Genomic DNA, 16,198 nt, shown 5'->3' with positions numbered 1-16,198 from the left:
GCCCAAACTCATCAAAGGCCTCCAGAGCAGCCTCCAATGAGGGACCAGCATCCTGCAAGTAGAGCAGGGTATCGTCAGCGTACAATGATATTTTCTCCTCCAGAGGGCCAATCCTGAGTCCCACTATACGGCTGGATTCCCGGACCAAAATCGCCAGGGGCTCCAGGGCAAGTGCAAACAAGCTGGGAGAAAGAGGACAGCCCTGCCGAGTGCCCCTCTGGAGGAGAAAGAAATCCGAGAAGGTATCATTAACTCGAATTCTTGCCCTAGGACCTTTATACAGGACCCGGAGCCATTGCATGAAGCGAGGGCCTATTCCAAACTTCTGCATGACCGCCCATAAGTACTCCCATTCAACAGAGTCGAAAGCCTTCTCTGCGTCCAGAGAGGCTATGACTCTAGTTCCTCTGTTATCATGGGCGGCATCCAGATTCAGAAATAAGCGACGGATGTTTATGTCGGTACCCTTGCCCGGCATAAAACCGGTCTGATCGACCTGCACCAGGTCGTCCATCACCTTACCAATTCTAATAGCCAGTATTTTGGCCAGTAGTTTAGCATCTGCATTGATGAGGGAAATAGGCCGGTAAGAGGCGCAGTCTTCCGGGTCCCTGCCAGGCTTGGGCACCAACACAACAAATGCCTCGGATAACGAATCTGGGATGGATCCCAATTCCGCCGACCGCAGCAGGAGTGAGGTGAGTCTTGGTGCCAGGAGTTCTTGGTATGTGGCATAGAATTCTATAGGAATGCCGTCTGGTCCAGGGGATTTCCCAGACTGCATAGCACCCAATGCCTCCTGTACTTCCTCTAAGGAAATGTCCTTATCTAACTCCTCACGCTTCTCATCCGTCAGGGAGGGGAAGGGAATCCTCTCCAGATATTGGAGTAGCTCCTCACCACTGAATCCCGCCCTAGCTGAATACAAAGTCTGATAGAACTCAAGAAACCTTGCATTAATGTCCATTGGGGTCGTCAATAGCCGACCATCCAGTGCCTTCACCCTCCCAATATGGGTGACACCATTCCCTCCCTTTGCCAACCAAGCCAATAGTCTTCCATTCCTGTCCCCGAATTCGAATATTCTCTGTGCACTATCAAGCATAGCTTTCTGAGTTAGCTCGACTCTAAGAAGGGACAGTCCCCTCAGAGAGTCCTGCCAGAGCACATAGTGGTTCTGATCAGGGTTTTGTATATACTCCTCCTCTTTCAACTTCGCCCGCACCTCCAGATCCCTCAGAGACTGCACAGAATCGCGCTTCTTGGCCGCGATGCGGGTCATATACTCCCCCCTAAGCCAGGCCTTAAAAGCATCCCACTGTACTAGAGGCCCGGTGGAACCTTCATCGTTTAGCCAAAAATTGCATAGAGCCTCTGGGAGCTCTTCTTGAATGTCAGGGTCCATAATCCAGTATTTAGACAGCCTCCACACTCTTTCACCCAGCACATGAGAGAGTCGAATAGTAACCGATACCGGAGTATGATCCGAGATACCTCTAGAAAGGATCTCAGAGGATTCAATCCTCCGAAGTAACGTAGAGGAGGCAAAAGCCAAATCAATGCGGGACATGGTCCGGTATGTGGTAGATAAGCATGTGAAAGCCCTATCCGAAGGGTGGTAGTGGCGCCAGACATCTGTCATGTGAAAGGCGGAGGCCCAATGAGAGAGTCCATGCTGGGGTGGACCGGAAGCATGGAGTCTGTCAGCATCTCTGGAAGGGGCCAAATTGAAGTCACCCATAAATAACACATTTTCGACATTATATAATATGACCTTTTGCATAAGTTCATGGAGGAGAGCGACATCTGCCGGTGGTGGCAGGTACAGCCCCACTATTACAAAAGGGATTTCAGAGATTAAGGCATGTAAGAGGATGTACCTGCCCCCTGGGTCTAACGTCACCTCAACAATTTGAAATGGGAGGGATCTATGTACTAGTATACTAATGCCTCTTGCATAATTAGAGTATGGTGCATGGTAGTGCGCGCCCACCCAGGCCTTTTTTAGACTTAAGATTTTGAGAGCCGACAAGATTTGTCTCCTGAAGTATACACACTTGTGGGCGGAGTCTCCTCAGGTAAGCAAGTACTAGGGAGCGCTTAACCGCCGAGTTAAGGCCTCTCACATTCCAAGAAACCACCAAACACTTAGCCATGGGATAGGCGCGTCAATAAAAATAAAAATCGTAAGGTGTTAAGTGTATACAGGGAAAATAATTTCAAGGGAGAACCTGTCCCTCCCAAGCCACACCGAGGATCCGTAACACACAGAACCTCAACAAAATCGAGTTCCATGCGATAGGGATGTGCCCACACATATCTGCCCATAGAGACCAACCGTGATTTGCATTTACATTTTTGCAGACAAAAATAATAAGTAAGAACAATAAAACAAAAAAATAACATGGGTGCACAAACATTAGCATCCCAAAACACCCCCCCACCCCACGCACCTCGGAAACAGGAGTTGCGCTTGGATCCCCAAACACCCATAATACTAAGATTATCGACCTAAGTCAGGGTTGTGAGCTTGGATATAGACCTCACATCTCCCCTGAACCAGGGTTGTATGTGGGAGTTAAGTTCCTTTTAGAGGTATTGGAGTGATCGAGAGAATAAAAAAAAAGAAAAAAAAGGAAAAAAAAGGAAAAAAAAGGGGGAAAAAAAAAAAGAGGACCAAAATTCAAAAATAAGAGTAACCAGGCATATTTAGGTAGAGAAATTGCAGCATTCACCTGCCTAAACAGGGGCACATTCTTAGAGTTCGTTACCATAACTTGCATCGTTCTCAGAAGATCCAGAGAAATCACCAGTATAGTCTGAATCGAAAGTAGCCTACTGACGGTCAGTGTAAGAGTACTTCTCGTGCTCCAAGGCAGTCACCTTGCTCAGGGACCGGCATAGCAAAGTCACAGGAGCCGGGGGCACCTATCATAACCTTTGTCGAACACGCTTGTTGAAGCTGGAGCCCCAGCCTCCATTATGTGATAGCGATCAGAGTCAGGAAGTTAACAGAGATAGTCGGTTAAGTAAGATAGGAGAAACAGTTTACTGGTAAAGTAGAGCCTTGTAGAGTGAACTTCTTATGGGGGCAGAGTATCCAGCCAAGCTGAAGCATCCCTGGGGCTGGTAAAGAAGCGCGCCGTTTCACCATCAATCACCCTCAATTTGGCCGGGAATAGAACGCTGTACTTTATACCTTTCTTCCGCAGGGTCGTCTTCACAGCATCAAAGGATCGCCTCTGTCGTTGTGTTTCCATGCTATAGTCCGGGAATAGTAGGAGTTTGGTGTTCTGGAAGGGTAAATCTCCCGCAGCACGAGACGCCCTAAGCAACTCGTCTCGGTCCCGAAAGTTCAATAGCCTGAGGATGAAGGTTCTTGGAGGGGCTCCCTCAGGACCAGGTCTTGGCGGTACACGGTGGGCTCTTTCGACCGCAAAATAAGGGGAGAGCTGAGCCGCCGGTAGCAGGGAGCGCAGCAGCCCCTCCGTAAACTGTGACGGGGAACGGCCTTCTACTCCCTCCGGGAGGCCTACGATCCTCAAATTGTTCCGGCGGCTCCGGTTCTCAGCATCTTCTGCACGGTATTCGAGCGCCTTGACCTTGGTTTGCAATATGCGAATGGAAGCAGCATGGTCGTTGACTGTGTCCTCCACCATTCCAACTCTGTTCTCAGCCTCCGTCACTCTGGTACGGATCTTGTCCAGATCTTGCCGAATCAGGCCGACATCTAACTGAACCTCCTCTATTTTTGAGGCCAAGGTAGATTGGCAGGAGGTAACGGCAGCTTGGCAGGTTGTAATTGCTGCCATGATCTCTGGCAGTCCCGGAGACGCCGACACTGAGTTCTCCTCGTGGTCTGTCTGCGACGCCATGTTGCTATGGCGCGCAGGGGATCTCGTGGAGTCGGAGTTTAAGACAGTCTCTACGGATAAATGTGTGTGTCTAGTTAGTTCCCAAACGTATGCTGCCATAGGAGTTTGTCAGGAAAACTGAAAATTTACTATCAAATACTTACAGTAATTTTCTTTTCCTGACGGACTCCATGGCAGGAGTTCCCTTCCAGTGTCACAAGTAGCCTAGTCACAGAACACGGTCAAACAAATTTATGGGAGTGTGGTCCTATGGGGTAGAAGCGAGGGCAGAGCTACCCAAACGTATGCTGCCATGTAGTCCATCAGAAAAGGAAAAATCACAGTAAGTGATAGTAACATTTTCGTTTTTTCTCAATTTTGGACACAGCATAGAAGAGTTATAATCTATCAGGTTTGCTCATCCCATAGGGGAAATTTTCCTTTACCTCTTGTCCCATAGCCAAAACAGGAAGCGGGGAAATCTATCCAACCTAAAGGAAATCCCCGGTTGTCAACAGGGTCACCAGAACTGGTGTCCCCATTGTAATATTTCTCCTCTATTCTTGTTTTGATGACAATTCAAAATTTGTGATTTTTCACTTTCAGAAATAATGGCAAACAGGACAAATGGGGTGAATCTTCCTAAACCCACAAAAATTAAACAAAAAAAAAAAAAATGCAGTCAATGGAATTGATATTTTTCAAAAGCACATCTAGGAGGGATTTCTTGTTCTCAGATTTGGTCTGAGGACACTTTGCTCCTTGCACTGGAACCAAACTAAAGCAATAACTGTCTGCTTCTAGCAGTTTGTGAGCTTCAATGATTGCATTCAGCTGCAGCACAAAAATTGCAATTAATGGATAACAGCAGTGAAGACATTGAAGCCTGTTTCACATGGACGTCAGCTTGTAAAAGAGCAAGTGAACAGCAAGCTTTGACAAAGCAGTCACAGAGCTTTCAGTGAGCTTTGTTGAGGTTTTTAAAGTACCATTCAGCTCCAATGTTGAACACAGATCCTAATGGGAGTGTTGGTTGGCCCCCTTAAACAAGCAGATAGCAGGCTTCAGAACTCCTTTTGTAGCTTGATGGAAGCCTAAACCAAAAAAAAAAAAGTTGCCCAAAAAGTGTCGCCAAATAGTAAAAAAAAAAAAAAAAAAAAAAAAAAAACACCACATTTCTCAGCGACAGCTGCACTCACAAAAATGTCCACATAAAAATCACACATATATTACTGAAAAACGTGTTGTACTATCAATCAGAGGTGCATAAATTCACAACCATCAAGGCTCGGTTCACACTTGGGCGACCTGTCAGGCGACTTAGCCACCTGACAAATCGTGCTCCATTCAGTGCAATGGAACCGTTCTAATTGGAGCGACTCAAGTCGCTCCGATTTAGAAAAGGTTCCTGTACTACTTGGGGGCGACTTCTGAGCGGCTTGCATTGACTTCTATTACAGAAGTAGTTTGCAAGCCACGGGGGCGGCTTCAGTGTCAGGTGACTTTAAAGCCGCCCCAGTGTGAACTGGCACTAAAAACATTCATATATCAACTGTAAATAAGAATGTATTTAAAAAAAAAAAAAAAAAAAAAAAAAAAAAAATTCATAAATAATCCAGTAAAGCTCATCAGAAATAAAAAAGAAGCAGAAGAGCTCTTGTGCAAAAAGTTAATTTATAATAGCGTTTTAACAAAACTCCAAATTTCAGTGTGCATAGCAAAATCTTCACACCCAACTCTCAAGCCGCTTACCAACTACTCTGACCCCAAGATGGGGGTCTGGCTGCACTTTATCCCAGTATCCCCATGGGATGTATGGATATCAGGAGCCAAGATTCCAGGGTGGGTTACCAGGATGTTCAATAGTGGGCTCAGCAAAAGGGAGAGACAAAAGGAGGAACTCCTAGTGCAGTCATTAACCTCTTTAAAAGTGGTTGTAAACCCTAGGACAAAAAAAAAATAAAAAAAAAAACCTGCAAGACAAAGGCATAATGAGCTAGTATGCATAGCATACTAGCTCATTATGAATTACTTACCTGAGATCAAAGCTCCTGCAGCCGTCCTTGTACACCACTCCGGCATCACTCCCAGAGTTACTTCCGGGTATCGCGGGCTGCGGCGCTATGATTGGCCTGAGCCGCAATGACAGCACTCCCACACGCAAATACAGGGGATACCTCCAAAACCGTACAGGTTTAGGAGATATCCTGGGTAGCTACAGGTAAGCCTTATTATAGGCTTACATGTAGCAAAAAGTGTGTTGTAAGGGTTTACAACCACTTTAAGACCGGGCCTATTTTTTCAAACTTGAGGTTTACAAGTTAAAATCTTTTTTTGCTAGAAAATTACTTAGAACCCCCAAACACATATATATATATATATATATATATATATATATATATATATATATATTTTTTTTTTTAACACCCTTGAGAATAAAATGGCGGTCTTTGCAATAATTTCTGTCACACCGTATTTGCACAATGGTCTTAAAAGCGCATTTTGGAAAAAATACACTTTTTTGAATTAAAGAAAAAAAATATTAAGATAACAGTAAAGTTAGTCCAATTTTTTTTTTTTTATATTGTGAAAGATAATTTTATGCTAGTAAAAATTTATGAGTAAATTGATACCCAACATGTCATGCTTCATAGTTGCATCTGCTTGTGGAATGGCGACAAACTTTTACCCTTAAAAAAAAAAAATCTCCATATGCGACAAATATATATATATATATATATATATATATATATATATATATATATATATATATATATAGTCTCTGTAGGGGTGGATCAGTGTGGGTAGAGCGGGGCCAGCCACACACACCCCGGCTCCGGTTACTGGATCCGTGGGTGGTCTTGACATAGCCGCCAACGTGATTCGGGCAATGGGTGCTCCAACACTGTTATGCTTGGTAAGAGCTTGTCCCACGAGTCGCCCTTGACGAAGGGACGGTCAGTTTCAGTCCCGAAACGCGTAGGCCTTCGTGGAAGACTACACAAGCAGCTTTATCCAATGCACATCAGTACAGCTGTTTTTTCAGCTTCTTATTGTGTCCACTGTGTTACGTTTATTAATCAAGCTAATGAGAGATATAGATATAGAGATAGATATAGATATAGAGATAGATATAGATATAGAGATAGATATAGATATAGAGATAGATATAGAGATATAGAGATATAGATATATATAGATATATATCTATATATATCTATATCTATATATATATTTTCTATGTAATAAAATTGTTTTTACATTACGTTGTTGCCGTTAAAGTCCCATTACCTTTACTAGGGGGTATTTTTTTATTTATCGATCTAGGGATGTTGGCAACATACATGAGCTAGCTGGATGGTAACCTTTTTCTATTAGTATTTGAGTTACAGAGGAGGTCTAGGGCTAGAATTATTGCTCTCGCTCTAACGATCGTGGCTATACCTCACATGTGTGGTTCAAACACAGTTTTCATAGCCGCAAATACGCTACTCACGTATGCGTTCACTTCTGCACGCGAGCTCGGCGCTTGAGATTTTTTTTTTACCAAAAATATGTAGAATACATATTGGCCTAAACTGATTAACAAATTTGTTCTTAAACTGCCAAACACAAATACCACCAAAAGAAAGCTCCATTTGAGGGGGAAAAAAAAAAGGACATAAAATTTTGTTTGTGTACAATGACGAAAGACCTCGCAATTGTCAGTTACAGCAACGCAGTGCCGTATCGCAAAAAATGGCCTGGTTATTAAGAGAGTAAATCCTTCGGGGGTTGAAGTAGTTAATTGTTATGAATTTATGCACTTTAGATTGATAATGCAACAAGTTTTTCAGTAATATGTATAATGTTGATGATAGCCTGCTGACAGAGTGCTTAAAGTGGCAATTGACACTCCAATTAGGTTCTGTGTTCAACATCTACAAACTGGAGATGTATGGTACTTTAAAAGCTTCAACAAAGCGTGCTGAAAGCTCTGCAAATGCTTTGTTACAGCTTGCTGTTCACACTGCTCTTAAACAAGCTTAAAGAAGAACTGCAGTCTACTCACATAATTTGTAATAAAAACATCTTTAACATTCTGAAGCTTCCCTCCAGCCACTTTGCATTATATTTTATATATACTGTGATTCTGTACCTGTCAAATATGCTGCAGAAATCTCCCTACGCTAAGTCTGGCTGCAGCCATTTTAACTGTGGGCAGCTGAAGCTGCTGCCTGTTCACTTCCTGGATTTACACAGACACCTCCAGCGCTGCAACTTTCATTGGCCCTCTCATGACTCATTCCCCTTCCCTTCCTGGCAAACTCACAAGAGCGTGCGCTGTGCATGATGTCATAAGCCTAGGCTATAATGACCAGACAAAAAACAGAAAGTGGGCTGTATAAGGTATTGACTGGCAGAAAAAAATGTTTTACTATCTAAAGTTAAAACAAGGGCTGAAGATTTAATAGATGGAAAGTTGAAAAAAAAAATAAATAAATAAAATGACTGAAGGTCTGCTTTAAAGTATAGCCATAGCTTTTTTGGTTCTAGTTCTCTTCTGGGTTACAGGAGTGCACTTATTTTCTGATAAAGCTGCTGGCTGACATCACAGAGCCACCCAGATGCTTGAATGGCAGCTGGTTCAGCCTCTCAGCTCACCACTGGAGCCTGAAGCAGTTCTCGCCCCCTCCACATCCCAGTACACAAGTGAGCACTAAAGGGGCAGAGCAGGGAGCCGGTGACTAACAGTCACCACTCCCTGGTCAGTGAAGACAGAGAACTCAGTTATCAGCAGTCTTTGATCACTCCGTTCTCAATCAGAGCCAGCAGTGGACAACTGCAGCATCGGTCCATTGCTGCAGCCATATAGGAAAGTATGTATTTTTATTTTTTGCAGAACTAAACTTTTTCATAAAATTCCTGTAAAACCCTTGAGCATAAATTGTGCATGACTATCAAAAACCTACCATCTTGCAGAAACCTCAATTCTGTGCTGAGATGCTTACATCAGAAGGAAGCTATGTAACCTCCGGGTAATGTTACTATTTATTTTGCCAGTATCTGGTTGTGCATTAGGGTGGTTCTACCATCACACTATTCCTACTCCTCTCTATGCAGCCTTAGCTAAACCCTGTAGGTGGCCATCAAGCCAGGGCTTCAGGTATTTATTCAGTTTCATTTTTTATTTTTTTTTGCACTGCCACATCGCAGTGATTCTATCAAGTGTGCAGTAGGACTGGCTAATTAAGATGGATTGAACATGCTAGTAAACACAGAAAAGGCTGGCACAAAGAGGGAGATTCAGGGTATATATAAAGACGAAGGAAACTTTCCCAAAACGCCTTACCATTTTGCCCCCACCCCTTAAGTGGGTCTAGGTGAAAATGTACTTTATCTGCACAGCAGTACCATACACTGATTTTAAGCAGAACTAAACCACCTGATTCTTTACAGCCAAAGAAGCTGCCATCTTGGCCTCTGATCTGCAGTTGCCATGGTGCTGCACATGTGATCAGCTATGACACCAGCCATTGAATTGCTTGTAAGTTCAGTTGAGAGCAGAAGCAGCAGTGAGTGTTTTGGAAATCCTTAAATGGACATGGCTTACTGATGTGATGCGTCTCTTGTGCCGGTTGCTGATCTATGAATGGCGGAGGCAGACAGGAGTTCCCACTGTCAGAAACAATAGCTCAGCAGGAGATCCCTGCCACCACACTTGGTGTTGATGCAGGGATATGAAAGTTTTTTTTTTCCGTACTACCCAGCATAAGGGTGTCTGAAAGAACACCAAAGCCAAGATTTGTCCATTAGTGTTGTTCAAAGCCAAATGCTGGTCCAGACCAGAATGGAGGACAAATAACCTATGGGTTACTTCCTAGGATGAATGTTCCATGACTCACATCAAGCATGTAGGCCTTCCAAGGAGATGGTAGAATTTGAGAAGTTGACCCAAGCATTCAAGGGGAAGAGAACTGAAAATCCTGGAGCATCTAAATTGCCCTGTGGACCTTTGCATACAGCTAGAAGAAAGATAAGTCTTTCCAGGAGAAGGTCACCCAGATAAGACACGGATGCCCTAAGTTCAGAGACGGGGAAAAAGGGCACTAGGACCATTGTGAATACCCTGGGAGCAGAGGATAGGCCAAAAGGTAGTGCAACAAACTGAAAATGATTTTCTCTCACAAATATGCAAAAAGCGCTGATGAGGTGGATAAATGAGAATATGTAAATAGCTTATCTTTGATGTTTACAAGTGCCAGGTTTTCCCCTTGTCTCAGAGGTCATCACTGACCCTGTGGATTGCATGCAAAACCGTGGAACTTTAGAGCCCTTTCACACCGAGCCGCCCCGGGCATCAGTGGTAAAGCGGCGCTAATTTTAGCGCCGCTTTACTGTCGTTTTAGCGGCGCTATTCAGCCGCTAGCGGGGCAGTTTTAACCCCCTGCTAGCGGCCGAAAAGGGGTTAAATACGCCCGCAAAACGCAGCGGCGTTTTGCCGGCAGTATCGCAGCGCTGCCCCATTGATTTCAATGGGGAGCAGCGGTGGAAGAGCAGTGAGTTCACCGCTCCAAAGAAGCCGCTGACAGGACTTTTTCTGACACTCTGCCATCGCACCGCTCCAGTGTGAAAGCCCTCGGGCTTTCACACTGGAGTGCATGGAGCAGTTGTTTTAGGGCGCTTTGCAGGCGCTATTTTTAACGCTATAGCACCTGCAAAACGCTCCAGTGTGAAAGGGGTCTCAAAGAATTACTTGAGAGACTTTAGGTCCCGACAGATACTCCTTTTAGGCGTTGGTGCTGTGAACTGGTATAAATAGAATGGCAAATTTGACAATTACTTTAGCATGGTTGATTTGGGAGAAGAAAGAATTGATGGGGCAGAGTTTGGAACTCTATTTTTTACCCCTTTGAAACTACAGATTGATTGGGACGTATGAGAACCAAAGAGACAAACAGGCATCACCGTAGAGCTGCAACTAACGATTATTTTCATAAATCGATTATGTTTCGAATAAATCGGTTAATAACCTTGAAAAAAGTGTGGTGTATTAATTTAGTTAATATGTAAAGTTTTAAAAAAAAGGCAATTTATTCCTAAATATCTCTATGCAGTGGCAAATATAAATAACTATCGTTAGGAAGGGGGAGGGGACTGATGAGAGGAAGTGACAGATCGTGGTTCCTAGCTAACAGAACCACATGATCTGTCACTCCTGTCAGAACAGAACAGGGAAGTGTGTGTATACACACTCGTCCCTGTTCAGTGTCTCCTGCTCACGATCGCTCGTGGCCATCGGTCATCGCGACCGCCGGCCACGAGCATTGGCACCCCCGCTGTGCAGCCTGCTATCCCGACCCCGTGAGGCGACGTATAGCTACGACGGCTCACGTAGGGGAGCATAACTGCGGCGGTTGGTTTGGAAGAGGTCAAAAAAAAAAAAAAAAAAAACCTCAATGTCTTCCTTCAAAAAAAAAAAAAAAAAAAAAAAAAAAAAAATTAAAAAAATTAATCCTAAGAACGTTCGATTTTCTAATCAAAGCAAAAATTTCAAACATTCTTTCATTTAGTGAAAGTACAAAGATTTTGTCTGAATATTCTCGTCTGAAAATTGATCCGTGTGGCCAGGCCCAGCACACACTTATGCAGTTTGCTTTTGATCTGTTTCTGCAGTGAGTTTTGATTTTTGCGCACGTGATTTTGCTGTGATTTGCATTTTTGCGGCCAATTTGTTGTTGGGCAGATTAAAAAACACAAATTGCTGCAAAAACGCATTGCATGCTTTTCTGCAGCTTCTCCATTGAAGTATATTGAACCAAATAAGCACCGTTTTGAATTAAAAAGTCCCTGACCCTTTCCAAATACGCAGCGGCTGAAAAAAGCATAGGTGTGAATGTGTTCCGTAGGAACCCATGTTAAAATTCCCTGCATTTCTGCAAAATGCATTTAAAAAAAAAAAAAAAAAAAAAGTGCATTTTTTTTTCCCTAAAAAGTGATCTTTTAAGGAAGACCAAAGCTAGCCATATACGGATCAATATTCAGCCATTTCAGCAGGGAACGCCCGCATTTCAATCCATGTATGCGTACCCTGGTTTTGTGCAAGTATGGACTGCCTCATAGGAGTGTAGGGACTCAAGCAGTGGAGATTTCAGCCTGTCAAGATCAGGCCCTTGAGAGCAAACACTGCAGGCCTCTCTAGAACGAGAATCAAGCTCAAGGGACCCAATACAGTGGGACTGTCCCTTGTCTGCTTGGGTTCCAACATGTTGCACCTCAAGTAGGGACAACTTGGCTCAAAAAGAAGGTTAAACCTTGAGTACTCAGATTACAGGAAACGAGAGGTTCAAATGGCCAGAGTTGACCAGGTCACTGTAGGTAGTAGCAAGGACTAACCCAGGTGAAATCATGTGGCTTCTGCAATAAGGAGCAGTGGTGAGAAAGCACTACCTCACATTGCAGGCAGGCCACAAAATTGTCCAGTCCAGCAGGGTCTGTGTACAGGCTTGTTTTCTGTCACGGTTCAAATCCTACTGTCGGTGACAGTATAATCAAATGGTTTCCGAATCTTGTGTCCGCACGTCACATGTATGTTGCGACCATTTCATTTACAAGTTGTCATAAGAGGGTGCTTAGGCTGGAAGCAAAAAATAGGCAGAGGGGAGAGCAAGAGCAGCACAAGGAGCTAAAATTTTGCTGGTATTTACACACAAGCATTGAAACATAACATGTATTTATGGCATTAATACTTGCATTATCAGTGCACCTCTTTACAGATAGATCAACTAGCTCTCTTGGTATTAACAATACAGTATATACACAATCAGTACACTACCAGAGACAAAGCACATTAAAGTTTGTCCTACCTGCTCAGACTTTTCATCAGTGCTGCTTGGAGATTCAGAGGTGTCTTTCACAAAATAATTATCCACTAGATCTATTTGTCTGCATTCTTGTCTGCAAACTGGACACCTTATTACTCCTACTGAAAAAAAAGGGAAAAAAACCTAGTTAGTGTAAGCTGAGCACAAGAGAAGTATAAAGAAATACCATGCACATTTCAATTTGTCTGTCTGGAAAGTACCTCTACCTTGCAACAATCATTAAATTGCCCATCCAGACCACTGCATGTCCATCGTTAAGGTGATTTTAAGTACCATTCAGGATGAGTGTCACCATAATACTATTGTGTGAGCAGGCATCAAGCCTAGGTTTCACACTGACAGCGGGAATTAAATCGTACAAGTTCAGCTGAACAATTTCATTCCCGCATGTCAGTCCCAACTTCAGGGACGATTTCAGAGACATCTGTGCGTGTTTCTGCCCAAATGTCTATTGAAATTAAACCCCTAAGTCGCCAAAAGTAGTACAGAAACTACTTCTGGGAATCGGCACTGAAAATGTGGCGTTGCACCGATTCGGACAGTGCCACTGCCGGCAATAGCCGCTGATCTGGTATGCGATTTGACAACAAATCGCATGCCAAATCGCTGCAATGTGAACCAGGGATTAGACATTTAATAATATTACCAATGCACAAACATTCAGGACCGCTGCACACCACAATCTGGATCCGTTTCTGTATGAGTGTTTTGATGCGTTTTCAAAGCATCCTTCCCATTTATTCCCCCCCCAGTTTTCTTTTGCTGTAATGCGTTCCGGTGCATATTTGATGCATTTTGTCAAATTCCAGTGCAGTTTCTTGCAGAAAAAAAAAAATGCAGCATATTCTACTTTTTATAGAAAAAAAAACGCACTACTCAGTGACAAAAAAGCTGCAAGCTCTAGGTAGAAGACACACCTCAAATAAATTTTAAAAAAGGAGCTGCGCTAATACTGCATAAGTGAGATAATGAATACACTTAAAAACATAAAAAGTCATAGGGGGTTATTTACTAAAAGGAAAATCCACTTTTGCACTGCAAGTGCACTTGAAAGTAAAGGCGCTGTAGATCCGAGGGGGACATGCAAGGAAAATAAAACAGCATTTTAGCTTGCACATGATTGGATGATAAAAACAGCAGAGCTTCCACTCATTTCAGATCTACCCCTTAGATTTAGGAGCGACTGCACTTCCAGGGATTTGCCTTTCGTAAATAACCCCCATAGTGCTGAACATAACCAGTCCAATGAACAGTATAAAATATAACTTGATAGTTGAAATAACTGAAAAAATCTCGAATGACACCACAACAAACGTGTCCACTTCCACCACACAGAGTGCGTGCTTACCAGAAGGCAAGCAATATGCGCTTGCGGCTATTAACCCAGCCAGGGCCTTTAGCCTAGAAATGTGAGTATGTCAGCTCACAGGGGAGTACTTGAGTGTTGCAAACAGGATATACCCTTCTAGATTGTAAGCTCGAACGAGCAGGGCCCTCTGATCCCTCCTGATTTGTAATGTAAGTGTACTGTCTGCCTTCATGTTGTAAAGCGCTGCGCAAACTGTTGGTGCTATATAAATCCTGTATAATAATAATGATAATAATAAACCAGGAACCAGTATACCTCGATCTCGCCAATGCTCATGAGCATGCATCAGACACGTGTACCCGGAAATAAAAAAAGGCTCTCCATAGTGTAAAGTACTAGTAGTTTCAAGAAAACAATTACACTTGTATAGCTTTAAACAAAGCAGTGTATAAAAAAGCCGGCCGGCTCACGAATACTCGCCCTCTCAGGACATCTATGCGATGACGTCAGCACGTCACTCCTCTCGACGTACGGTTCATCACAACCTGACGTCGAGGCTCCTGGACGACGTCAGGTTGTGACGAAACGTACGTCGGGAGGAGTAACGTGCTGAAGTCATTGCGGAGCAGTCATGAGAGGACAGGTGTTTGTGAGCCGGCCGGCTTTTTTACACACTGCTTTGTTTAAAGCTATGCAAGTGTAATTCTTTATTAACCACTTGCCGACCGCCGCACGACTATATACGTCGACAGAGCGGCACGGGCAGGCAAAAGGACGTATATGTACGTCCTTGCCTGCCCGCGGGTGGGGGGTCCGATCGGACCCCCCCCCCGGTGCCTGCGGCGGTCGGCAAATCTCCCCCGGCGATCGGAGGTGAGGGGGAGGCCATCCATTCGTGGCCCCCCCCTCGCGATCGCTCTCAGCCAATGGGATCATTTCCCTGCCTCTGTATTGTACACAGAGGCAGAGGAAATGATGTCATCTCTCCTCGGCTCGGTATTTTCCGTTCCGGGCCGAGGAGAGAAGACTGCAATGTAAGTGCACCAACACTACACACACAGTAGAACATGCCAGGCACACTAAACACCCCGATCCCCCCCCCCCGATCGCCCCCCGATCCCCCCCCAATCACCCCCCCCCCCCCCCCCTGTCACAAACTGACACCAGCAGTTTTTTTTTTTTTTTTTTTTTTTTCTGATTACTGTATTGGTGTCAGTTTGTGACAGTTACAGTGTCAGGGCAGTGAGTGTTAGGCCCCCTGTAGGTCTAGGGTACCCCCCTAACCCCCCCTAATAAAGTTTTAACCCCTTGATCACCCCCTGTCACCAGTGTCGCTAAGCGATCATTTTTCTGATCGCTGTATTAGTGTCGCTGGTGATGCTAGTTAGGGACGTAAATATTTAGGTTCGCCGTCAGAGTTTTATAGCGACAGGGACCCCCATATACTATCTAATAAATGTTTTAACCCCTTGATTGCCCCCTAGTTAACCCTTTCACCACTGATCACTGTATAACCGTTACGGGTGACGCTGGTTAGTTTGTTTATTTTTTATAGTGTCAGGGAACCCGCCGTTTATTACCGAATAAAGATTTAGCCCCCTGATCGCCCGGCGGTGATATGCGTCGCCCCAGGCAGGGTCAGATTAGCGCCAGTACCGCTAACACCCACGCACGCAGCATACGCCTCCCTTAGTGGTATAGTATCTGATCGCATCAATATCTGATCCGATCAGATCTATACTGGCGTCCCCAGCAGTTTAGGGTTCCCAAAAACACAGTGTTAGCGGGATCAGCCCAGATACCTGCTAGCACCTGCGTTTTGCCCCTCCGCCCAGCTCGGCCCAGCCCACCCAAGTGCAGTATCGATCGATCACTGTCACTTACAAAACACTAAACGCATAACTGCAGCGTTCGCTGAGTCAGGCCTGATCCCTGCGATCGCTAACAGTTTTTTTGGTAGCATTTTGGTGAAATGGCAAGCACCAGCCCCAGGCAGCGTCAGGTTAGTGCCAGTACCGCTAACACCCACGCACCGTACACCTCCCTTAGTGGTATAGTATCTGAACGCATCAATATCTGATCCGATCAGATCTATACTAGCGTCCCCAGCAGTTTAGGGTTCCCACAAACGCAGTGTTAGCGGGATCAGCCCAGATACCTGCTAGCAACTG

The 16,198-nt window shown here is 44.4% G+C and overlaps 1 protein-coding gene across 1 annotated transcript in view; it reads right to left on the bottom strand.

The window, feature by feature from the left end:
• Positions 1–16,198, bottom strand: part of TRIM33 (tripartite motif containing 33) — a 253,604-nt gene that overhangs the window by 175,806 nt on the left and 61,600 nt on the right. The window contains exon 2 of the mRNA XM_073613483.1: positions 12,701–12,841. Within this exon, the coding sequence (XP_073469584.1) occupies positions 12,701–12,841 (141 nt within the window). The remainder of the gene's footprint in view (positions 1–12,700; positions 12,842–16,198) is intronic.

This window comes from Aquarana catesbeiana, linkage group LG02 (genome assembly GCF_042186555.1).
Source record: "Aquarana catesbeiana isolate 2022-GZ linkage group LG02, ASM4218655v1, whole genome shotgun sequence".
Classification (NCBI taxonomy): domain Eukaryota; kingdom Metazoa; phylum Chordata; class Amphibia; order Anura; family Ranidae; genus Aquarana; species Aquarana catesbeiana.
Note: the sequence above shows the minus strand (reverse complement) of the source record. Positions and strands in the feature narration are given on the sequence as shown.